We start from the raw sequence: 24,386 nt of genomic DNA, 5'->3' as shown, positions 1-24,386 counted from the left end.
CTTACATGTGGACAGGGTTGGGTGGACTGATTGGACTAATAACAGACGAATAAGCAGTGTTAAAAGGAGGTTAAAAGAATTCCTGTGCTTTTCCTTTCTTAAGAAGCTATCTGAATTTCCTAAAATACTAATGTGAACCCTGGAAGCAGATTGAAAAAAAAGTCCCACTTTGAACAACATCATATTGCCACCAATGCCTTCCGTTAAAGGGAACCTGTCACCCCCAAAATCGAAGGTGAGCTAAGCCCACCAGCATCGGGCTTATCTACAACATTCCGTAATGCTGTAGATAAGCCCCCAATGTATCCTAAAAGATGAGAAAAAGAGGTTAGATTATACTCACCCAGGGGCGGTCCATCCGATCCGAAGCCTCCAATTTTCTTACGATGACGTCCTCTTCTGGTCTTCACACTGCGGCTCCTACTTTATCTTCGCTGTTGAGGGTAGAGCAAAGTACTGCAGTGCGCAGGCGCTGTGCCTCTCTGACCTTTCCGGCGCCTGCGCACTGCAGTACTTTGCCCTCAACACTGCAGACAAAGTACACCTGCGCTGGAGCCGCAGTGTGAAGACCAGAAGGGGACGTCATCTGATGAAGATAGGAGGCGCCGGACCGGACGAGCAGTGGGAACGCCCCTGGGTGAGTATAATATAACCTCTTTTTCTCATCTTTCAGGATACATTGGGGGCTTATCTACAGCATTACAGAATGCTGTAGATAAGCCCCTGATGCCGGTGGGCTTACCTCACCCTCGATTTTGGGGGTGACAGGTTCCCTTTAACGGAAGGCATTGGTGGCAATATGATGTTGTTCAAAGTGTGACTTTTTTTTCAATCTGCTTCCAGGGTTCACATTAGTATTTTAGGAAATTCAGATAGCTTTTTAAGAAAGGAAGAGCACAGGAATTCTAGTGCCACCTTATTGGATGTAGCAATCCTAAACGTCCATATCAAACCTTTTAAAGAGCCCTGCCACATGACCTAGAATAATATGCCAAGCCAAACATCGCATTTGCAGACACGTGTTTCAGGGTGCTTGCCCCTCATCCCTTCAAAGCAGCAGGTCTGATATGGCTGGATAAGAGGCCTCTGACAGGGAATCTAAGGTGGAATGTTTCTCCTTGTGCTGAGGAAGGAAACTTAAAGGCCATGCAATGCTCCTCTGGGAAATGTAATATCTTCCATGCAATACTCTTCTGAGATATTTGCAAATTTAATTGCCCAGAGGATCATTGCATGGTCTATTAATCTCATTATGCCAGTTTGGGACTCTCCACAGCTAGCCCTCCCCCCTGTAAAAGGACTCTCACTTAGCCATATCAGACCTCCTGCTATGCACTGATGAGGGGCAAACACCCTGAAACACAGGTCTGCAAATGGAATGATTGGTTTGGATTCTCATTGTAAGTCATGTGGCAAGGCTCTTTAAAGAGTCATTATTGAAGAGTCTATTTGCATATTTAATTTCCCAGAGGATCATTGCGTGGCATATAATTGTTCTTACGCCAGCCCGGCACTCTTTAAATGGAAAAACATTCTCCCTTAGACCTTCTATATCTCACCAAAATTATATGATATGCAAATTGCCTCTTCCGAGAAAAAGAGGACTTAAACTCTATAGCGCCACCTGTTGGAAGTAGCGATCCTAAAATCATATGATCATTTTATGGATGGGAGTGTCATGTTTTTAACCTTAAAGGAGTTGTCTAGTTACAACATACTAATGACCTATTCATGTGATGGATCATCAATATCACATCAGTTGAGGTCCAACACCTGGTATCCACAACAATCAAGACACAGCTTCATTCACTGCGTAGCATCCACTGCCATGCACTGTAGCACAGCCTATATTAACCCTTTCACAACACATGACATGCATCTGCGATCCAGCATCTTTCCCAGCAGATGATGGCCATCATGTGCCTTTAAAAGCCGCGGATGGAGAAGGAGCAGAGCTGTAACACTGCTATATATAGCACAAGCGATCAGGCGATTGCAGCTACAAGTTCCCTAAGGGGACTATTAATTACAGTAAAAAATAAAAGTAAAAAAACACAAGTTCAAATCACTTTCCTTTTGCCCAATTAAAAAAAAAAAAAACAATAAAAAAGTACATATTTGGTATTGTTACTTTCATAAAAGTCCAATTTATCAAAGCATAAAGTAAATTAATCTGATCGGTAAACAGCCTAACAAGAAAAAAATCAAAACACCAGAATTATGTTTTGTGGCCGCCGCAACATTGCAATATTTTTTTGATGTTTTTGATGTGATGTTTTTGGCGATCAAAACATCATATCTACCCCAAAATGGTTTCAGTTAAAACGTCGGCTCAGGGCACAAATAAAAAAATATAAACCCTCACACAGCCCCATATTTTGAAAATGTAAAACATTACGGGTCTCGGAAAATGTCGACACAAGCAAAAAAAAATTTATTTATTTTTTTGCAAATTCGCCAAATTTTTTTAACCACTTAAATAAAAAAGTACATCACAGATGTGCTTCAGTCCCGCCGTGGATTGATTTTATGTATTCCTGTAATTTTTGTACCATTTTGATTTAAAGCCTTGCGAAAATAGCAAAAGGCAAAAAAAAAAAACATTTTTGACTTAACACACGGGATCCATGAAGTTTGTGCAGATTTGGAGAACTTGATGCAAAAAATGTGAACGAGGACACAAAAAAATGATGAGTCAGGGTCAAAGTGTAGCAAATATCTGCTGATCAGTAGGGGTGCCGGATTTCTGATCCCCCACCGATCTTCTATTGTGAGGCCTCCATTGAAGTTTTACGTTGTATTTATTATTTTAAGGTGAAGTTACTGACAAAAGAGATGGAAGTTATGAGAGAATTGGAGCTGAAAGGAGCGGAAACAATTCAGGAAATGGAGGTCACCAACCAGAGACTGCTGGAGGCCGTGAAACTGAAGGACTTTGAAATGAAGGAGCTGTCAGCGGTCAAAGATGCACGGTAGGTCCGAAAAGAAAAATATGATAAATGTGCATGCTCATGGAGACAGGTTTTTTGTTTTTTTTTAGCAGCAAGACAATTAAAACCTCAGTCATTAATAGAAAACTATGTCAAAAAGTTGCAGTCTTGCATGGATTATAATCACAATTTACATCACATCTGTTAGCTGCTGCAAAACATAAAAGCGATATGCGGTCCATCTAGTACAATAAACCCAATACGAGGTGGAGATATAGGCAGACTAGTCGGAAGTGTGCTCTCCTTGGGGGGGTTGTCCATCACATGCAGAACTGGATAAAGCCTTGTAGAATCATGGTCCATCAGGTGGACAAACAACACTGCAAGATACACAACGGTATACCAGAAAGTACAGGACGCGGGCGCCGCTGAGAATGGCTGCCCGGAGAATAGAATATCGTCAAGGTTCTTTCATTGTTGTTTTTCTGGTGTTTGTGTGTATATGAGTCCGGTTGGCGGTCCTACTCAGTGATTGACAGTCCTCAATGTATCACTGTTTGCAGAGATGGCTGTCAATCACTCTTAGGACCGCCCACTGGACCAAAGAATACAGACACCAGGGGTTTCAATGAATGAAACACAAGTTATACAGAATCTTTCCCACAAGCCTATATACACTTTTGCTCAACGTCTCCTTCTCTACACCGTGCTGCCACAGATCGGGCTGCGTGTGCAAGGTGATCGTTACCTTTAACCCCTTCAAGACCTTGCCCTTTTTCTGTTTTGCGTTTTCTTTTTTCGCTCCCCTCCTTCCCAGAGCCATAACATTTTTACTTTTCTATCAATATGGCCACGTGAGGGCTTGTTTTTTGTGGGACAAGTTGTACTTTTGAACGGCATCATTGGTTTTAGCATGTTGTGTACTAGAAATCGGGAAAAAAATTCCAAGTGCCATGAAATTGCAAAAAAAGCGCAATCCCACACTTTTTTTTTGTTTGGCTTTTTTGCTAGATTCACTAAATGCTAAAGCTAACCTTCCATTTTGATTCCCCATGTCATTATGAGTTCATAGACACCAGACATGGTTTGTTATGTTTTATCTGAGTGATAAAAAAAAATTCCAAACTTTGCTAAATAAAAAAATTGCGCAATTGTCCAATACCCATAGCGTCTCCGTTTTTCGAGATCTAGGGTCGGGTGAGGGCTTATTTTTTGCGTGCTGAGCAGATTTTTTTAATGATACCATTTTGGTGCAGATACGTTCTTTTGATCGCCCGTTATTACATTTTAATGCAATGTCATGGCGACCAAAAAAAACATAATTCTGGCGTTTCGAATTTTTTTCTTGCTACGCCGTTTAGTGATCAGGTTAATCCTTTTTTTTTATTGATAGAACTGGCGATTCTGAATGCGGCGATACCAAATATGTGTAGGTTTTTTTTTTTTATTGTTTTATTCTGAATGGGACGAAAGTGGGTGACTTAACCCCTTTACCCCCAAGGGTGGTTTGCATGTTATGGACCGGGCCAATTTTTACAATTCTGACCACTGTCCCTTTATGAGGTTATAACTCTGGAATGCTTCAATGGATACCGGTGATTCTGACATTGTTTTCTCGTGACATATTGTACTTCATGATAGTGGTAAAATTTCTTTGATATTACTTGCGTTTATTTGTGAAAAAAACGGAAACATGGCGAAAATTTTGAAAATTTCGCAATTTTCCAACTTTGAATTTTTATGCAATTAAATCACAGAGATATGTCACACAAAATACTTAATAAGTAACATTTCCCACATGTCTACTTTACATCAGCACAATTTTGGAACCAACATTTTTTTTTGTTAGGGAGTTATAAGGGTTAAAAGTTGACCAGCAATTTCTCATTTTTACAACACCATTTTATTTTAGGGACCACATCTCATTTGAAGTCATTTTGAGGGGTCTATATGATAGAAAATACCCAAGTGTGACACCATTCTAAAAGCTGCACCCCTCAAGGTTCTCAAAACCACATTCAAGAAGTTTATTAACCCTTCAGGTGTTTCACAGGAATTTTTTGAATGTTTAAATAAAAATGAACATTTAACTTTTTTTCACAAAAAATTTACTTCAGCTCCAATTTGTTTTATTTTGCCAAGAGTTACAGGAGAAAATGGACCCCAAACCTTGTTGTACAATTTGTCCTGAGTACGCCGATACCCCATAAGTGGAGGTAAACCACAGTTTGGGCGCATGGCAGAGCTCGGAAGGGAAGGAGCGCCATTTGACTTTTTAATGCAAAATTGACTGGAATTGAGATGGGATGCCATGTTGCGTTTGGAGAGCCACTGATGTGCCTAAACATTGAAACCACCCACAAGTGACACCATTTTGGAAAGTAGACCCCCTAAGGAACTTATCTAGAGGTGTGGTGAGCACTTGACCCACCAAGTGCTTCACAGAAGTTTATAATGCAGAACCGTAAAAATAAAAAATATTTTTTTTTTTCACAAAAATGATCTTTTCGCCCCCAATTTTTTATTTTCCCAATGGTAAGAGAAGAAATTGGAACCAAAAAGTTGTTGTACAATTTGTCCTGAGTACGCTGATACCCCATATGTGGGGGTAAACCACTGTTTGGGCGCATGGGAGACCTCGGAAGGGAAGGAGCGCCGTTTGACCTTTCAATGCAAAATTGATAGGAATTGAGATGGGACGCCATGTTGCGTTTGAAGAGCCACTGATGTGCCTAAACATTGAAACCCCCCACAAGTGACACCATTTTGGAAAGTAGACCCCCTAAGGAACTTATCTAGAGGTGTGGTGAGCACTTTGACCCACCAAGAGCTTCACAGAAGTTTATAATGCAGAGCCGTAAAAATAAAACAAAAATTTTTTCCACAAATATTATTTTTTAGCCCCCAGTTTTGTATTTTCCCGAGGGTAACAGGAGAAATTGGACCCCAAAATTTGTTGTGCAATTTGTCCTGAGTGCGCTGATACCCCATATGTGGGGGGGGAACCACCGTTTGGGCGCATGGGAAGGCTCGGAAGGGAAGGAGCGCCATTTGAAATACAGACTTAGATGGAATGGTCTGCAGGCGTCACATTGCATTTGCAGAGCCCCTAATGTACCTAAACAGTAGAAACCCCCCACAAGTGACCCCATTTTGGAAACTAGACCCCCCAAGGAACTTATCTAGATGTGTTGTGAGAACTTTGAGCCCCCAAGTGTTTCACTACAGTTTCTAACGCAGAGCCGTGAAAATGAAAAAATCTTTTTTTCCCCACAAAACTTATTTTTTAGCCCCCAGTTTTGTATTTTCCCAAGGGTAACAGGAGAAATTGCACCCCAAAAGTTGTTGTCCAATTTGTCCTGAGTACGCTGATACCCCATATGTTGGGGTAAACTCCTGTTTGGGCACACGGGAGAGCTCGGAAGGGAAGGAGCACTGTTTTACTTTTTCAACGCAGAATTGGCTGGAATTGAGATCGGACGCCATGTCGCGTTTGGAGAGCCCCTGATGTGTCTAAACAGTGGAAACCCCCCAATTATAACTGAAACCCTAATCCAAACACACCCCTAACCCTAATTCCAACGGTAACCCTAACCACACCTCTAACCCAGACACACCCCTAACCCTAATCCCAACCCTATTCCCAACCGCAAATGTAATCCAAACCCTAACCGTAACTTTAGCCCCAACCCTAACTGTAGCCTTAACCCTAACTGTAGCCTTTACCCTAACTGTAGCCTTTACCCTAACTGTAGCCTTTACCCTAACTGTAGCCTTAACCCTAGCCCTAACCATAACCCTAGCCCTAACCCTAGCCCTAGTCCTAACCCTAGCCCTAGTCCTAACCCTAGCCCTAACCCTAGCCCTAGTCCTAACCCTAGCCCTAGTCCTAACCCTAGCCCTAACCCTAGCCCTAACCCTAACCCTAGCCCTAGCCCTAATGGGAAAATGGAAATAAATACATTTTTTAAATTTTTTTTTTATTTTTCCCTAACTAAGGGGGTAATGAAGGGGGGTTTGATTTACTTTTATAGCGGGTTTTTTAGCGGATTTTTATGATTGGCAGCCGTCACTCACTGAAAGACGCTTTTTATTGCAAAAAATATTTTTTGCGTTACCACATTTTGAGAGCTATAATTTTTCCATATTTGAGTCCACAGAGTCATGTGAGGTCTTGTTTTTTGCGTGACGAGTTGACGTTTTTATTGGTAACACTTTCGGGCACGTGACATTTTTTGATCGCTTTTTATTCTGATTTTTGTGAGGCAGAATTACCAAAAACCAGCTATTCATGAATTTCTTTTGGGGGAGGCGTTTATACCGTTCCGCATTTGGTAAAATTGATAAAGCAGTTTTATTCTTCGGGTCAGTACGATTACAGCGACATCTCATTTATATCATTTTTTTTATGTTTTGGCGCTTTTATACGATAAAAACTATTTTATAGAAAAAATAATTATTTTTGCATCGCTTTATTCTCAGGACTATAACTTTTTTATTTTTTTGCTGATGTTGCTGTATGGCGGCTCGTTTTTTGCGGGACAAGATGACGCTTTCAGCGGTACCATGGTTATTTATATCTGTCTTTTTGATCGCGTGTTATTCCACTTTTTGTTCGGCGGTATGATAATAAAGCGTTGTTATTTGCCTCGTTTTTTTTTTTTTTTCTTACGGTGTTTACTGAAGGGGTTAACTAGTGGGCCAGTTTTATAGGTTGGGTCGTTACGGACGCGGCGATACTAAATATGTGTACTTTTATTGTTTTTTTTTATTATTTAGATAAAGAAATGTATTTATGGGAATAATATATATATATTTTTTTCATTATTTAGGATTTTTTTTTTTTTTTTTTTACACGCAAAATTTTTTTTTAACTTTTTTACTTTGTCCCAGGGGGGGACAATACAGATCGGTGATCTGCCAGTTTGCACAGCACTCTGACAGATCACCGATCTGTCAAACAGCGCTGCAGCGTTACCAAGTGCCTGCTCTGAGCAGGCACTAGGTAAGCCACCTCCCTCCCTGCAGGACCCGGATCTGCGGCCATCTTGGATCCGGGACTTGCTGCAGGGAGGAGGTAAGAGACCCCCGGAGCAACGCGATCACATCGCGTTGCTGCGGGGGTCTCAGGGAAGCACGCAGGGAGCCCCCTCCCTGCGCGATGCTTCCCTGCACCGCCGGCACATCGCGATCATGTTTGATCGCGGTGTGCCGGGGGTTAATGTGCCGGGGGCGGTCCGTGACCGCTCCTGGCACATAGTGCCGGATGTCAGCTGCGATAAGCAGCTGACACCCGGCCGCGATCGGCCGCGCTCCCCCCGTGAGCGTGGCCGATCGCCTATGACGTACTATTCCGTCCTTGGGAAGTAAAGCCCACCCCACATGGACGGAATAGTATGTCTAATGGCAGAAAGGGGTTAAACTTCTATATATATATATATTTTTTTTTTTTCATATTTTTAAAACATTTTTTTTTACTTTTGCCATGCTTCAATAGCCTCTATGGGAGGCTAGAAGCTGGCACAACTCGATCTGCTCTGCTACATAGGAGCGATCTGTGTGGTAGATTTACTGCATTGTTATGAGCGCCGACCACAGGGTGGCGCTCACAGCAATCCGGCATCAACAACCATAGAGGTCTCAAGAGACCTCCGGTTGTTATGCCGAAGCATCGCTGACCCCCGATCATGTGATGGGGGTTGGTGATGCGCTCATTTCGGCCCGATGGCTGGAAGCGGTAGTTAAATGCCGCTGTCAGCGTTTGACAGCGGCTTTCAACTAGTTAATAGCGGCGGGTGAATTGCGATTCCACCTGCCGCTATTGCGGGGACATGTCAGCTGTACAAAACAGCATTCGATTGCAGGCCACACTATGAAAAATGTCATAGAAAATGTCATGAATCCTCCTGGCATCTTCGGATGAGTATCCTCTAAATTTAGGAAGCGGTTACAAGCTATTAAAGAAGTTGTCCACTACTATAAAGTTTTTTTTTTTTTTTCCATTAATCTTGCTATTATGTGCCACTGAAAACATCTACTGTGTTTATTTTAGCAATATTACCTGTTATCATGCTGTAGCAGCACATCTTCAGTGCTGGATTCAGCTCTCATGGGGTTAATCGACAACTTCCTTATTGTGCCCTAATACTACAAGTTCCATGATGCTTTGCACTGCCACTAAGCCCGAACCTAGCACACCCACTCCAAAAACACACCCAAACCCCTCCCTCCTCTCCCTCCTCTCTCTTCAAAAAGATTTGTGATGTCATTTCTGTCCAACTCCTCCTTTACATTTGTCCAACCCACACTCCATTACACATAGATAGATAGATAGGTAGATAGATATTAGATAGATAAATAGATAGATAGATATTAGATAGATGGATAATAGATAGATAGAAGGATAGATAGATAGATAGATAGATAGATAGATAGATAGATAGATAGATAGATAGATAGATAGATAGATAGATATGGGATAGATAGATAGATATGGGATAGATAGATAGATAGATATGGGATAGATAGATAGATAGATAGATATGGGATAGATAGATAGATAGATAGATAGATATGGGATAGATGGATAGATAGATAGATAGATAGATAGATAGATATGGGATAGATAGATAGATATGGGATAGATGGATAGATAGATAGATATGGGATAGATAGATAGATATATAGATATGGGATAGATCGATAGATAGATAGATAGATAGATAGATAGATATGGGATAGATAGATAATAGATAGATAGATAGATATGGGATAGATAGATAGATATGGGATAGATAGATAGATATGGGATAGATAGATAGATAGATAGATAGATAGATATGGGATAGATAGATAGATATGGGATAGATAGATAGATAGATATGGGATAGATAGATAGATAGATAGATATGGGATAGATAGATAGATAGATAGATAGATAGATAGATATGGGATAGATAGATAGATAGATAGATATGGGATAGATATGGGATAGATATATAGATATGGGATAGATAGATAGATATATAGATATGGGATAGATGGATAGATAGATATGGGATAGATAGATAGATAGATATGGGATAGATAGATAGATAGATAGATAGATAGATATGGGATAGATGGATAGATAGATATGGGATAGATAGATAGATAGATAGATATGGGATAGATAGATATATATGGGATAGATAGATAGATAGATATGGGATAGATAGATAGATATGGGATAGATAGATAGATAGATAGATAGATAGATATGGGATAGATAGATAGATAGATAGATAGATATGGGATAGATGGATAGATAGATAGATAGACACAGACAGATAGATGTGGGATAGATAGATATGGGATAGATAGATACATACAGATATATCTATATATCTATATATCTATTTCCATAGATATGTCCATATCCATGTTTCTAAACCCCTTCACCCCTGGAGCTTTTTTTGTTTATCGCTCCCCTTCTTTCCAGAGCCATAATGTTTCCGTCAATATGACCATGTTAGGGCTTATCTTTTGCGGGACAAGTTCTACTTTTGAACGACACCATTGGTTTTACCATGTCGTGTAACAGAAAATGTGAAAAAAATTCAAAGTGCGATGAAATTGCTAAAAAAGTGCAATCCCACACTTGTTTTTTGCTTGCCTTTTTGCTAGGATCACTAAATGCTAAGACTGTGTGCACACGTTGCGGACTTGATTGCAGATCTGCAGCATTTTTTGCCGTACGGAATTGCATCAAATCCGCAGTGTAGTACACAACCAATGTAAGTCTATAGGAGCCGCAGACTTGCAGCTTTTTTTTTTCTCCGCAGCACGTCACTTCTTTTGTGCCGAACTGCAGCGTTTCTGCATGCTTATGCCGGGATCACACTACAGCGAGATACGGCCGAGTCTCGCAGGTTAAAACCAAGCTCTGGCACCGGCACTCTGGAGCGGAGCGTGCAGCCGCATAGCAATACATGGAGCCGCATGCTCCGCTCCGGAGTGCCGGTGCCAGAACTTGTATTTAACCTGCGAGACTCGGCCGTATCTCGCTGTAGTGTGACTCCGGCCTTACACTTTCATTGAGATGTAACAAACGCTGCAGTTCAGGAAGAGGGAAGTGTGTGGGCGGTGACCAGGGCCGGACTGGCCATCGGGCACTTCTGGCAAATGCTAGAAGGGCCGGTGCCAGTAGTGGGCCGCTGCACTCTTTCCCCCCTACTCCCGCCAGTGCCGCCGCCGCATTCAACTATACCGGCGTCTATGACGCCGGTATAGTTCAATGCAGTGATGGAGGAGAGAGTGTCCGCTGACGCTCCCTCTCCCATCATTCCCCGCTCTGCCTCTGACACTGCGGGTGTGCGATGACGTCATATCATCACAGACCTGCTGTGTCCCGGGCAGACTGCAGCCGCCGAGCCAGGAGCAGCGCGGGCAAGAGGAAAGGTGAGGAGAGTGTGGAGCCATTATCGGGGGGATGAGATGTGGGTTGTGCTGTATATACCATTGTGTGGGCTGTGCTGTGTATGTACCACTGTGTGGGCTGTGCTGTGTATATACCACTGTGTGGGCTGTGCTGTGTATGTACCACTGTGTGGGCTGTGCTGTGTATATACCACTGTGTGGGCTGTGCTGTGTATGTACCACTGTGTGGGCTGTGCTGTGTATATACCACTGTGTGGGCTGTGCTGTGTATACTACTCCGCGGGCTGTGCTGTATATACTACTACGCGTGTTGTGCTGTATATACTACGACCTGGGCTGTGCTGTATACTACTACACGGGCTGTGCTGTATACTACTATGTGGGCTGTGCTATATACTATGCAAGTTGTGCTATATTATATGCGGGCTTTGATATATACTATGGGAGGTATATTATATTCTATGGGGGAGGCCGTGTTATATACTATGTGGCTGTGTTATATACTATTGCGGGGGTATATTCTATTCTATGGGGGAGGCTGTCTGATATACTATGGGGGGCTGCATTATATTCTATGGGGGCTACATTATACTCTGGGGTGGCTGCATTATACTCAGCAAATTCAGATGTAAGGCTACTTTCACACTTGCGTCGGTACGGGGCCGTCGCAAACCTTCGGCCAGACGTACCGACAGACGTTATGCTAACTTAAGCACAACGTGGGCAGCGGATGCAGTTTTACAACGCATCCGCTGCCCATTGTGATGAGCGTGGAGGAGGGGGTGGAGTTCCAGCCACGCATGCGCGGTCGGAAATGGCAGACACGTCGCACAAAAAAGTTACATTGAACTTTTTTTTTGTGCGTTGTGTCCACCAAAACACGACGGATACGTTGCTAATACAAGTCTATGGGTACAAAACGCATCTTGCGAGAACATTTGAAGGATCCGTTTTTTTTTCACCGGATCTTTTTTTTTCTGCCGGATCTTTTTTTTTCCGCCGTATCCGTTTTTTACCACCTGATCGTTTTTTTCCGCCAGATCCGTTTTTTCCTCATAGAGTTGTATTAGCGCCGGAGTGCGTCTGATGGCCACACGTTTCATCCGTTTTTTGCTAGATCAGTCGCTGTGCATTTTTTCAACGTACCAAAAAAACGTTCCTCTGTATGTGTTTTCCGTCCGGTGAAAACAGCTTTTTTGACGGACCCTGCAAAAACGGATTAAACGTGTGGCCACCAGGCGCAATCCGGCGCTAATACAACTCTATGAGAAAAAACAGATCTGGCGGAAAAAAAACCATGCGGTGGAATAAAATGGATCCGGCGGAAAATAACGGATCCGGTTGAAAAAAACGGATCTGGCGGAAAAAACGATCCGGTGCAAATAAACGGATCCTGCAAATGTGCTCGCAGGATGCGTTTTACCCATAGACTTGTATTAGCGACGGATCGTGACGGATGGCCAGACATCGCCTCCGTCGTGCTACGGATCCGTCGTGTTTTGGCGGACCGTCGGCACAAGAAAACATTCAATTGAAAAAATTTTTGGCCGGCTCGCCCGCCATTTTCTACCACGCATTTGCGGCAGAAACTCCGCCCCCTCCTCCCCGCACTTCAGAATGGGCAGCGGATGCATTGAAAAACTGCATCCACTGCCCACGTCGTGCACAAATTTCACAACGTGCGTCGGTACGTCGGCCCGACGCATAGCGATGGACCCGTACTGACGCAAGAGTGAAAGAGGCCTTAATGAGCGATGAATTTAAAAAAAAAAAAAAAAAAAGCGGAAAAAAAACGGCGTGGGCTCCCGCGCAATTTTCTGCGCCAGAGGGGGAAAGCTGACGGCCGGGGCCAATATCTGTAGCCTGCTATGAATATCAGCCCGCAGCTGTCTGCGTAGCCTTTACTGGCTATTAAAAGAGGGGGACACCCCCCCCCCAAAAAAAAAAAAATGACGTGGGGTCCCCCTATATTTTATAGCCAGAAAGGCTACGCAGACAGCTGCGGGCTTATATTCCTAGCCTAGAGAGGGGCCATGGATATTGGCCCCCCCCCCGGCTACAAATACCAGTCCGCAGCCGCCCCAGAAATGGCGCATCTGTGAGATGCGCCAATTCCGGCACTAAGCCCCTCTCTTCCCACTCCCGAGTAGCGGTGGGATATGGGGTAATAAGGGGTTAATGTCACCTTGCTATTGTAAGGTGACATTAAGCCGGGTTAATAACGGAGAGGCGTCAATAAGACGCCTATCCATTACTAATCCAATAGTAAGAAAGGGTTAATAAAACACACACATTTGGAAAAAAGTATTTTAATATTCTTCATTTAACCATACTTACCATACTTCAGCGCCTGCAAAAAAAAGTAAAATAATAAACCGTATACTACCTTTCCGCCGTAGTCCAATTAATAACGAGTGTCCCACGACGATCTCCCCTATAGAACAGTGACATCGGGTGATGTCACTGCTCTATAGGACCCTCAGTGACACACTGACAGGAGACAATGGCTCCTGCAGTGCATCACTGAGGTTACTCTAGTTCACTGGTCTCACTTTATGGCAATTGCTGCGTGGGAAAATGTCTCACCCAGCAATGCCAATAGTGAGACTAAGGACTATTTTCTCACAGGGGCGTAGGAATACCTTGTGAGGAATACATGATGGAAGGATACCTTCCATCATTGTGTTCCTGGAGCCCCTGGAGAGTGGTCGCATCAACTGATGCTCCTGCTCTCCACGGGAGATCGTCGTGGGACACTCGTTTTAATTGGATTTCTGCGGACAGGGAGTATATTGTTTGTTTATTATTTTAATATTTTTTTACAGGTGACAATGGCTTCGGGGAACAAAGTGACAAGTGATGGTGAGTATGTACTCTATGTTATATGTACTGTATGTCTGTAGTATGTATGTATGTACTGTATGTCGCATGTCGTTGCATGGTGCATGTCGTCGCATGGTGCATGTCACATGGTGCATGTCGCCGCATGGTGCATGTCGTCGCATGGTGCATGTCGTCGCATGGTGCATGTCACATGGTGCATGTCGCATGTCGTCGCATGGTGCATGTCGTCGCATGGTGCATGTCGCATGTTGTCGCATGGTGCATGCAGCATGTCGCATGTCGCCGCATGGTGCATGTCACATGGTGCATGTCGTCACATGGTGCATGTCGTCGCATGCAGCATGTTGCATGTCGTCGCATGGTGCATGTCGTCGCATGGTGCATGTAGCATGTCGTTGCATGGTGCATGTCGTCGCATGTCGCATGTCGTCGCATGGCGCATGTCACATGGTGCATGTCGTCGCATGGTGCATGTCGTCGCGTGCAGCATGTCGTCGCATGGTGCATGTTGCATATCGTTGCATGGTGCATGTCGTCGCATGGTGCATGTCGTCGCATGGTGCATGTCGCCGCATGGTGCATGTCGCATGTTGTCGCATGGTGCATGTCACATGGTGCATGTCGCATGTCGTCGCATGGTGCATGTCGTCGCATGCAGCATGTTGTCGCATGCAGCATGTGGTCGCATGGTGCATGTTGCATGTCGTCGCATGGTGCATGTAGTCGAATGTCGCATGTCGTCGCATGGTGCATGTCGCCGCATGGTGCATGCATGTCGGTGCATGTCGCACGTCGTCGCATGGTGCATGTCGTCGCATGCAGCATGTTGCATGTCGCCACATGGTGCATGTCGTCGCATGGTGCATGTCGTCGCATGGTGCATGTCGTCGCATGGTGCATGCAGCATGTCGCCGCATGGCGCATGACACATGGTGCATGTCATCGCATGGTGCATGTCGTCGCATGCAGCATGTCGTTGCATGGTGCATGTTGCATGTCGTCGCATGGTGCATGTCGTCGCATGGTGCATGTCGTCGCATGGTGCATGTCGTCGCATGGTGCATGTCGTCACATGGTGCATGTCGTCGCATGGTGCATGTTGCATGTCGTCGCATGGTGCATGTCGTCGAATGTCGCATGGTGCATGTCGCCGCATGGTACATGCATGTCGGTGCATGGTGCATGTCGTCGCATGTAGCATGTCGTCGCATGTCACCGCATGGTGCATGTCGTCGCATGGTACATGTCGTCGCATGGTGTGTGTTGTATGTATGTATGTACTGTGTATGTTTTTTTTTTTACATTCAACACATTAGCCGGATGATGGGACTACTACTGTCCCATCATTGGCTAATGTGTCACTTACTGTCAGTGTAGCAGGCAGAGCCCGATGGGACTTGTAGTCCCATCGGACGATGCCTGCACACACACACACATCGCCGGCACACACACACACATCGCCGGCTGTTGTGGATTCTGTTTTTGGGCTCCCTCTGGTGGTTACAGATGGTACTGGGTGACTTGTGTTCTCTGCGGTCTCTGGTGTCCACCTGTTCTATCAGGATATGGGAGTTTCCTATTTAACCTGGCTTTCTTGTCATTTCCTCGCCGGCGATCAATGTAATCAGTGTGTCTTGTTACCTCTGCTTTCCGCTTCAGTAATCTTCAGGACAAGCTAAGTTTTTGATTTTCCTGTTCCACGTTTTGCTTTATTTTTGTTTTAGTCCAGCTTGCAGTTATGTGATTCCTTGTTGCTGGTTGCTCTAGTGGGCTGATATTACTCCTCATGTTCCATGAGTTGGCACATGAGTTCAGGTAATTTCAGGATGGTCTGCCAACGCAGAAGAATGGACCTCGGAGATGACTCTACTGGTCCAATTATCCGGAACAAACAGTCTTTCAGGCGGACAACGATCAGGTTTATCCGCCTGAAACTCCTGCAAAGCACGTCGCAAGTCTGGGAAGACAGCCGACAAAATCACCCCATCCCTAAGGATACCAGTGGCCTCAGAATTTCCAGGGGAATCAGGCACAAAACTCCTAGAAAGAGCATCCGCCTTCACATTCTTTGAACCTGGCAGGTATGAAACCACAAAATCAAAAACTTAGCTTGTCCTGAAGATTACTGAAGCGGAAAGCAGAGGTAACAAGACACACTGATTACATTGATCGCCGGCGAGGAAATGACAAGAAAGCCAGGTTAAATAGGAAACTCCCATATCCTGATAGAACAGGTGGACACCAGAGACCGCAGAGAACACAAGTCACCCAGTACCATCTGTAACCACCAGAGGGAGCCCAAAAACAGAATCCACAACAGTAATCATCCTGGTCGCCCTGGTGGTTCTCGTGAGGGTTCGGTGACCCCTCCTCAAGGGGGGGTACTGTTGTGGATTCTGTTTTTGGGCTCCCTCTGGTGGTTACAGATGGTACTGGGTGACTTGTGTTCTCTGCGCTCTCTGGTGTCCACCTGTTCTATCAGGATATGGGAGTTTCCTATTTAACCTGGCTTTCTTGTCATTTCCTCGCCGGCGATCAATGTAATCAGTGTGTCTTGTTACCTCTGCTTTCCGCTTCAGTAATCTTCAGGACAAGCTAAGTTTTTGATTTTCCTGTTCCACGTTTTGCTTTATTTTTGTTTTAGTCCAGCTTGCAGTTATGTGATTCCTTGTTGCTGGTTGCTCTAGTGGGCTGATATTATTCCTCATGTTCCATGAGTTGGCACATGAGTTCAGGTAATTTCAGGATGGTTTTTTGTAGGGTTTTTCGCTGACCGCGCAGTTCACTTTTGTATCCTCTGCTATCTAGTTTTAGCGGGCCTCATTTTGCTGAATCTGTTTTCATTACTACGTATGTGCTTTCCTCTCATTTCACCGTCATTACATGTGGGGGGCTGCTATTTCTGTGGGGTGTTTCTCTGGAGGCAAGAGAGGTCTTTGTTTCTTCTAATAGGGGAAGCTAGTCCTTCGGCTGGCGCGAGACGTCTAGAATCATCGTAGGCACGTTCCCCGGCTACTGCTAGTGTTGTGAATTAGGTTCAGGATCGCGGTCAGCTCAGTTTCCATCACCCTAGAGCTTGTTCTGTTTTTTGTGTGCTTGTCCTTTTGTGATCCCCTGCCATTGGGATCATGACAGCCGGCACGCACACACACACACAGCGCCGGCACGCACACACATCGCCGGCACACACACGCACACGCCGGCGGGCAGAGCCCCGCACACGCCGGCGGGCAGAGCCCCGCACACGCCGGCGGGCAGGCACCCGCACACGCCGGCGGGCAGGCACCCGCACACGCCGGCGGGCAGAGCCCCGCACACGCCGGCGGGCAGACACCCGCACACGCCGGCGGGCAGACACCGGCGCCGGTCCACAAAAACACCGGCCGGCGCCGGCGGGCAGATCCCCGGCGACCGCAGCACAGCCCCGCCCGCACATCATGATCCCAGCAGCAGTGAGCACACAGAGCCCCGCCCGCCCCCAGCACAGCCCTGCAGGCAGCCCCCGCACCGCCCACAGCCCAGTCACTCTTGCTGAGTGACTGCTGACTGTGGAGGGTGGTCACGCCTGCTGCTGACGTCACGTCAATTTCTAGAGTCTGGAAATTGACGTGACGTCGGCGGAAATGAGCGGCGGCTGCAGTCTGGGGGTCACGTGACCTGGACTCAGCAGGCAGAATAGCGCCGCTCACAGGCGAAAACGGCAACGCAAGGTAATTGCCCAATTCATTAGGGGCCCCGGGGGGATACATTGGGGGGTTAATTGAAAGTAGTGGACAACCCCTTTAAGTTCCTTCATCATTTTCCGACATTCCTGTTAATTATTCTTGCGGTTGCAGTTTTGCTTTCTAAAGTGAAAATGTCTTTATAGAGGGCTTATTATTCAGCGGGGTCTTTCAATGCCTCACATCTATCATGCCAGTACTATTAATGTGTGATATCCTGCTTATGCAGCTGTCACTGCTGGGTGTTACACAACTGCCAACATTTCTTGGGAAGGTTAAGGGATGGGTATGGACCTGTCATCATACTGTACACAGTGTAATGCGTGTGATGACCGGGCACCCTAATCTCTTCATTAGCCTAGCTTTGTCACTGTACAAGCACACTGCCGGTCTCTGTCATTAGCCCTGCTATGGCCCTTTGTTACTCTACTAGCCCACCGCCGGTCTCTGTCATTAGTACAGTGACAAACTGCCATAGCCGGGCTAATTATTATTATACATTTTTATAGCGCCATTTATTCCATGGCGCTTTACATGTGAACGGGGCAAATATAGACAAGTACAGTAAACATGAGTAAAACAAGGCACACACAAGTACAGGAGGAGGGCCCGCGAGGGCTCAGTCTACAGGGGATGGGTGAGGATACAGTAGGAGAGGATAGAGTTGGTCTTGCGGCCGTTCAGCAGACAGAGGATCGCTGCAGGTTGTAGGCTTGTTGGAAGAGGTGGGTCTTCAGGTTCCTTTTGAAGGTTTCCGTGGTAGGCGAGAGCCTGATGTGTTGGGGTAGAGAGTTCCAGAGTATAGGGGAAGCACGGGAGAAGTCTTGTATGCGGTTGTGGGAGGAAGAGATGAGAGAGGAGTAGAGAAGGGGATCATGAGAGGATCGAAGGTTGCGTGTAAGTAGGTACCGGGAGACCGTGTCACAGATGTATGGAGGAGAAAGGTTGTGAATGGCTTTGCATGTCATTGTTAGTGTTTTGAACTGGAGCCTCTGGGCAATAGGAAGCCATTGAAGGGCCTGGCAGAGAGGAGAGGCTGGGGGGGAATAACGGGGAGACAGGTGGATTAGTCGGGCAGCAGAGTTTAGGATGGATTGGAGTGGTGCCAGAGTGCTAGAGGGGAGAGAAATGGATTACCCAGGCGTGGCATCTGCTGAGTTATTGCAGAGTAGAATGCGTGTCATTTAGTTGCTTCTAGGGGGACTTTTACATGTACAGGTGTGCTTTTGTAACGATTGGTACCATCTTTCAAGAGGTGATGTTGTCAGATGGTTTTATTGGATATTGGGCAAGGGATTGGGGGGAGGGAGTGGGGTTGGTTAGGGGGTAAGGGTGTTTAGTAAAATGAAAATGTATTACTAGGTCTTGTGTGTTGTACCTGTCTGGAAATTGTGTCAGACTGTGTTACTGGCGTGTCATATGCTTTAATAAAAACTATGTAATTTAAAAAAAAAAGAGGTGATCGTAGGAGGTTGCAGTAGTCGAGGCGGGAGATGATAAGGGCATGCACTAGTGTTTTTGTGGTTTCATGTTCAAGGAATGGACGGATCTGGGAAATGTTTTTGAGTTGGAATCGGCAGCAGGAGGCAAGGGCTTGGATATGTGGCTTGAAAGAGAGGGCAGAGTCAAGGATCACCCTGAGGCACCGAGCGTGTGGGACTGGGGAAAGTGAGCAGCCATTGACATCGATGGATAGGTCGGTTGGAGGGGTAGAGTGAGATGGGGAAAGATGATGAATTCTGTTTTGTCCATGTTCAGTTTTAGAAAGCGAGCAGAAAAGAAAGATGAAATAGCAGACAGACAGTGTGGGATTTTGGTCAGTAAGGAAGTGAGGTCAGGCCCGGATAGATAGATCTGCATGTCATCAGTGTAGAGATAATATTGTAAACGATGGGATTCTTTGAGCTGTCCCAGGCAGAAGGTGTAGATAGAGAAGAGTAGGGGTCCTAGAACTGAGCCTTGGGGAACACCGACAGACAGGGGGCGAGATGAGGAGGTGGTATGGGAGAGGGAGACACTGAATGTCCGGTCTGTTAGATATGATGAGATCCAGGATAGGGCCAAATCTGTGATGCCAAGAGATGACAGAATCTGTAAGAAGAGGGAATGGTCCACAGTGTCGAAGGCAGAAGACCGTTCCAGGAGGAGAAGGACATAGTAGTGTCGCTTGGTCTTGGTGGTTAGTAGGTCGTTGGTCACTTTAGTTAGGGCAGTTTCAGTTGAGTGATGTGGTCGGAAGCCAGATTGTAACCAGTCAAAGAGAGAGCAGGAGGAGAGGTGGGAGGACAGTTCAAGATGGACATGCTGTTCCAGTTGTTTTGAGGCATAAGGGAGAAGGGATATCGGGCGATAGCTGGACACAGAGGATGGGTCGAGGGAGGGTTTTTTGAGGATGGGTATGATTGATGCATGTTTGAAGGATGAGGGAAAGACACCGTTTGTGAGAGGTTGAAGAGTTGTGTTAGGGTTGGGATGAAGACTTTGGCGAGGTTAGGGATGAGGTGGGACGGGGGCGGGTCAAGCGTTCAAGTGGTGAGATTTGATCTTGACAGAAGGGTGGAGAGCTGATCATCTGTCATGGTGGAGGATCTGGCTTTGGAAGAACCGGGCTGAGCAGTCAAGAGGAGGGGCATTGGGGGCTGCGGGCCAAAGCTTTGTCCGATGTTATCGATCTTCTGCTTAAAGAAAGAGGCAAAGTCTTCAGAAATGATAGGAGAGGGAGGATGTGCTGGGGACGGAGTAGAGAATTGAAAGTGTTGAAGAGCTGTTTAGGGTTGTGAGTCATCGAGGATATGAGACATGAGAAGTAGGTTTGTTTTGCGTCAGTGAGAGTGGACTTGAAGTTGGCGAGGGACTGCTTGTGTGCGATAAAGTGCTCAGAAGAACGAGATCTCTTCCATCTCCGCTCAGCGACCCTGGAAGCCCGTCTCAGTTTTTTGGTCAGGCTGGTCAGCCAGGGCTGCCTGTTGATTGTACGAGTTTTGCTGTGCGTTGCGTAAGGGGGTAGCCGAATCAAGTGTAGCTGTTATTGTGGTGTTTATAAGAAGTGGCAGCAGCATCTGTGTCATGGAAAGAAGCTATATCTGTAAGAGGGAGCAGGGACTCAGAGAGTGAGTGTAAATTTAGGCTTTTGAGATTTCTGCGAGGGAGAGTGAGTTTGTGGAGTGGGGGCTGCGCCCTAGGAGAGGAGATGGAAGAGAATGTCAGTAGGTTGTGGTCAGACAGGGGGAGGGGTGAGTTAGTGAGATTAGTAAGGGAACAGAGGCGGGTGAAGATAAGGTCCAGTGTGTGGCCATCTTTTTGGGTGGCTGCAGAGGACCATTGAGTGAGACCAAAGGAGGCAGTGAGCGATAAAAGTTTAGAGGCAGCTGGGGTGGAAGTGTCAGTGGGAATATTGAAGTCACCCATGATGATAGTGTGGATGTCGGCTGAGAGAAAGTGAAGTAGCCAGGTGGTGAAGTGGTTGAGAAAGGTGGAGATGGTTAGTTCTGGTGGCTGGGGGGCGGTAGATGACAGCCAGCTGGAGGTTGGAGGGGGAGTAGATGCGGATGGAGTGCACCTCAAACGAGGGTAGAGTAGCGGAGGGTGGTAGTGGAATTGGGGTAAATGACCAGGTGGGGCAAAGGGTGTGAGAGAGATTGAGTCCGCCATAATAAAGTGTAGCTGGAGAGGCTGAGTCAGAGGGGGTGAGCCAGGTTTCAGTGATGCCGAGGAAGGAGAGTTTTTTAGTGATAAAGGTCATGGATAAATGACAGTTTGTTGCAGACAGAGCGTGCGTTCCATAGTGCTCCAGGTAGGGGGAGTGGGGGCTAGATGAATGGGCATGATGTTATCGTGGTTGTGAAGACGTGTAGAGGATCGTGGCAGGGGGTTAGAAATGAGTGTGGGGATGTATTGAGGAGGGCCAGGATTTGGGGATATGTTACCAGCGATGAGGTGTAGCAGACAGAGCGTTAGGCCGGCGTCACACTAGGCGTAAGTAAATACGGTCAGTTTTTTATGGCCGTAATACGTAGTAATTGTCCCAAAACACTGTTCCGTATTCAATGCGAGGATGCGATTTTTACGCACAAATTTATCCGTGTGTCATCCGTATGGCATCTGTATGGCGATTTTTTTTTTCTCGCAGGCTTGCAAAATGGACATATCATGGATCCATCGGCTCAAATACTCTTAAAAACATATATACAGTTATATGAGACACATAATAATAATAATAATCTTTATTTTTGTATAGCGCTAACCTATTCCGCAGCGCTTTACAGTTTTTGAACACATTATCATCACTGTCCCCAATGGGGCTCACAATCTAGAATCCCTATCAGTATGTCTTTGGAATGTGGGAGGAAACCGGAGAACCCGGAGGAAACCCACGCAAACACGGAGAGAACATATAAACTCTTTGCAGATGTTGTCCTGGGTGGGATTAGAACCCAGGACTCCAGCGCTACAAGGCTGCAATGCTAACCACTTCGCCACCGTGCTGCCCTAAAACATAAATATATATATATATATATATATAAATATATATATATATATATATATATATATATATATATATATATATATATATATTTATTTAATTCAGCGCTAGATAGCAGAAAAGCCGGTAATTTCAATTTTCCTATCTCCTTCACAAACCCGACAGGATATGAGACATGGGTTACATACAGTAAGCCATTTCATATCCCTTCTTTTATTACATATTCCTCTTTAGTAATGTAAGAAGTGTGTTTGTGTCAAATTTGGGTCTCTAGCTATTAAATTAAAGGGTTAAATCCCGGAAAAAATTTTCTCTGCCAGAGTGGGAAAGCCAGTGACTGAGGGCAGATATTAATAGCCTAGAGAGGGTCCATGGTTATTGCCACCCCCCGGCTAAAAACATCTACCCCCAGCCACCCCAGAAAAGGCACATCTGGAAGATGAGCCTATTCTGGCACTTAGCCTCTCTCTTCCCACTCCTCTGTGGCGGTGGGATATGGGGTAATGAAGGGTTAATGTCACCTTGCTATTGTAGGGTGACATTAAGCCAGGTTAATAATGGAGAGGCGTCAATTATGACACCTATCTATTATTAATCCTATAGTACGAGATGGCTTTTCTGCTATATAGCGCTATATTAAATATAAATATATGTATATATATATATGTGTCTCACTGATATATATATATATATATATATATATACCTATTCTATGTGTCCACATTTATTCTACCTATTCTATTCTAACCTGTCAGTGTGAATTTACTGTACACCGCACTGAATTACCGGCTTTTCTATAGAAACCGGTGCGTATTTCTCGCTAGTCACACTGTTGGTCCGTGTGTAATCCGTAATTTTCTCGCCCCCATAGACTTTCATTGACGTATTTTTTGCGCAATACGCTGACAAACGCAGCATGCTGTGATTTTCTATGCCCGTAACACTCCGTATATTACGGATGCGTAATATACGGCAGATAGGAGCTGTCCCATAGAAAATCATTGGGCCGTGTGCAATGCGTATTTTCTGGATGTATTTTCTGCGATCATACGTTCTGGATGTATTTTCTGCGCTCATACGTCCGTAAAACTCGCTAGTGTGACGCCGGCCTTAGAAGGTGGGAGCAGGATAGGACATGATGTGGCCGTGTGTGTCTGGAGAAAAAGGATTGTATGTGGAGGAACAGTTCTGTGGAGGAGGTGAGGTGGCTGGGGAGGATGGAGGGAGAAATGACTAGTTCCTTACTAGGTGGAGGGATTACAGGAGATAGGAAGAAATAAAGTAGTATGGGGGCGAATGTAAATAGAATCCGGAACATTCTAGTAGTTTTCTATTCCTTTACCATCCAGTCAATTCCAGGCCAATTCTAGTCTAATTGAGAGTAATTAGAAATCTGTAATTTGAAAGATGGTCAGACACGTCTGGTCAGACTCATGGCTTTGAATTTCTGTGCACCTAAGGGCTCGCAGCTGAGAGGGGATGTGGGCGTGCGTGTCCAGAGCACATGTTCACTGTTAAGCCAGGTCATAAAGAGGGGGTGGGGTTAGATTGACCATTCAGGTATGCAAGGGAGACGCAAGAGGAGGGAAGTACTGTATATATGGATAGAAAATAATGGGTAAGCAAAGCATACCAGGTGGGGATTATATGCACTTCATATAGACAGACAAGGCAGGAAAGTTGAGTGGCTGAGCAATACACCAGTCTCTGTCATTAGCCCAGCTATGGCCCTTTGTCACTGTACTAGCCCAGCGCCGGTCTCTGTATGTGCCACTCATGTATCCATTGTATGATATTTTGTATTTATGACTTGTAGAATAAAGGAACTGGATGAGAAGCTACAGTCATTGCAGCATCAGATGGCGAAACAAGAGGCGACATTCCAAAGAAAGTAAGTAGGACTAGAGAACCCCTCAGCAGGGTCAATGTTTCTTTCCCCAGGAACATAGATATCCCTCAGTGTCACTCTCTGGTGATATAGTTGTTGCT

The 24,386-nt window shown here is 45.4% G+C and overlaps 1 protein-coding gene across 4 annotated transcripts in view; it reads left to right on the top strand.

The window, feature by feature from the left end:
• CCDC57 (coiled-coil domain containing 57) overlaps window positions 1-24,386 on the top strand; it is a 178,120-nt gene that overhangs the window by 44,073 nt on the left and 109,661 nt on the right. For all 4 annotated transcript variants that reach the window (XM_069752484.1, XM_069752482.1, XM_069752483.1 and 1 more), the window contains exons 5-6: window positions 2,815-2,972; window positions 24,214-24,288. In XM_069752484.1, coding sequence (XP_069608585.1) covers window positions 2,815-2,972; window positions 24,214-24,288 — 233 coding nt within the window. The remainder of the gene's footprint in view (window positions 1-2,814; window positions 2,973-24,213; window positions 24,289-24,386) is intronic.

Source organism: Ranitomeya imitator, chromosome 2 (genome assembly GCF_032444005.1).
Source record: "Ranitomeya imitator isolate aRanImi1 chromosome 2, aRanImi1.pri, whole genome shotgun sequence".
Classification (NCBI taxonomy): Eukaryota; Metazoa; Chordata; class Amphibia; order Anura; family Dendrobatidae; genus Ranitomeya; species Ranitomeya imitator.
This window is presented reverse-complemented; position numbering and strand designations above follow the sequence as displayed.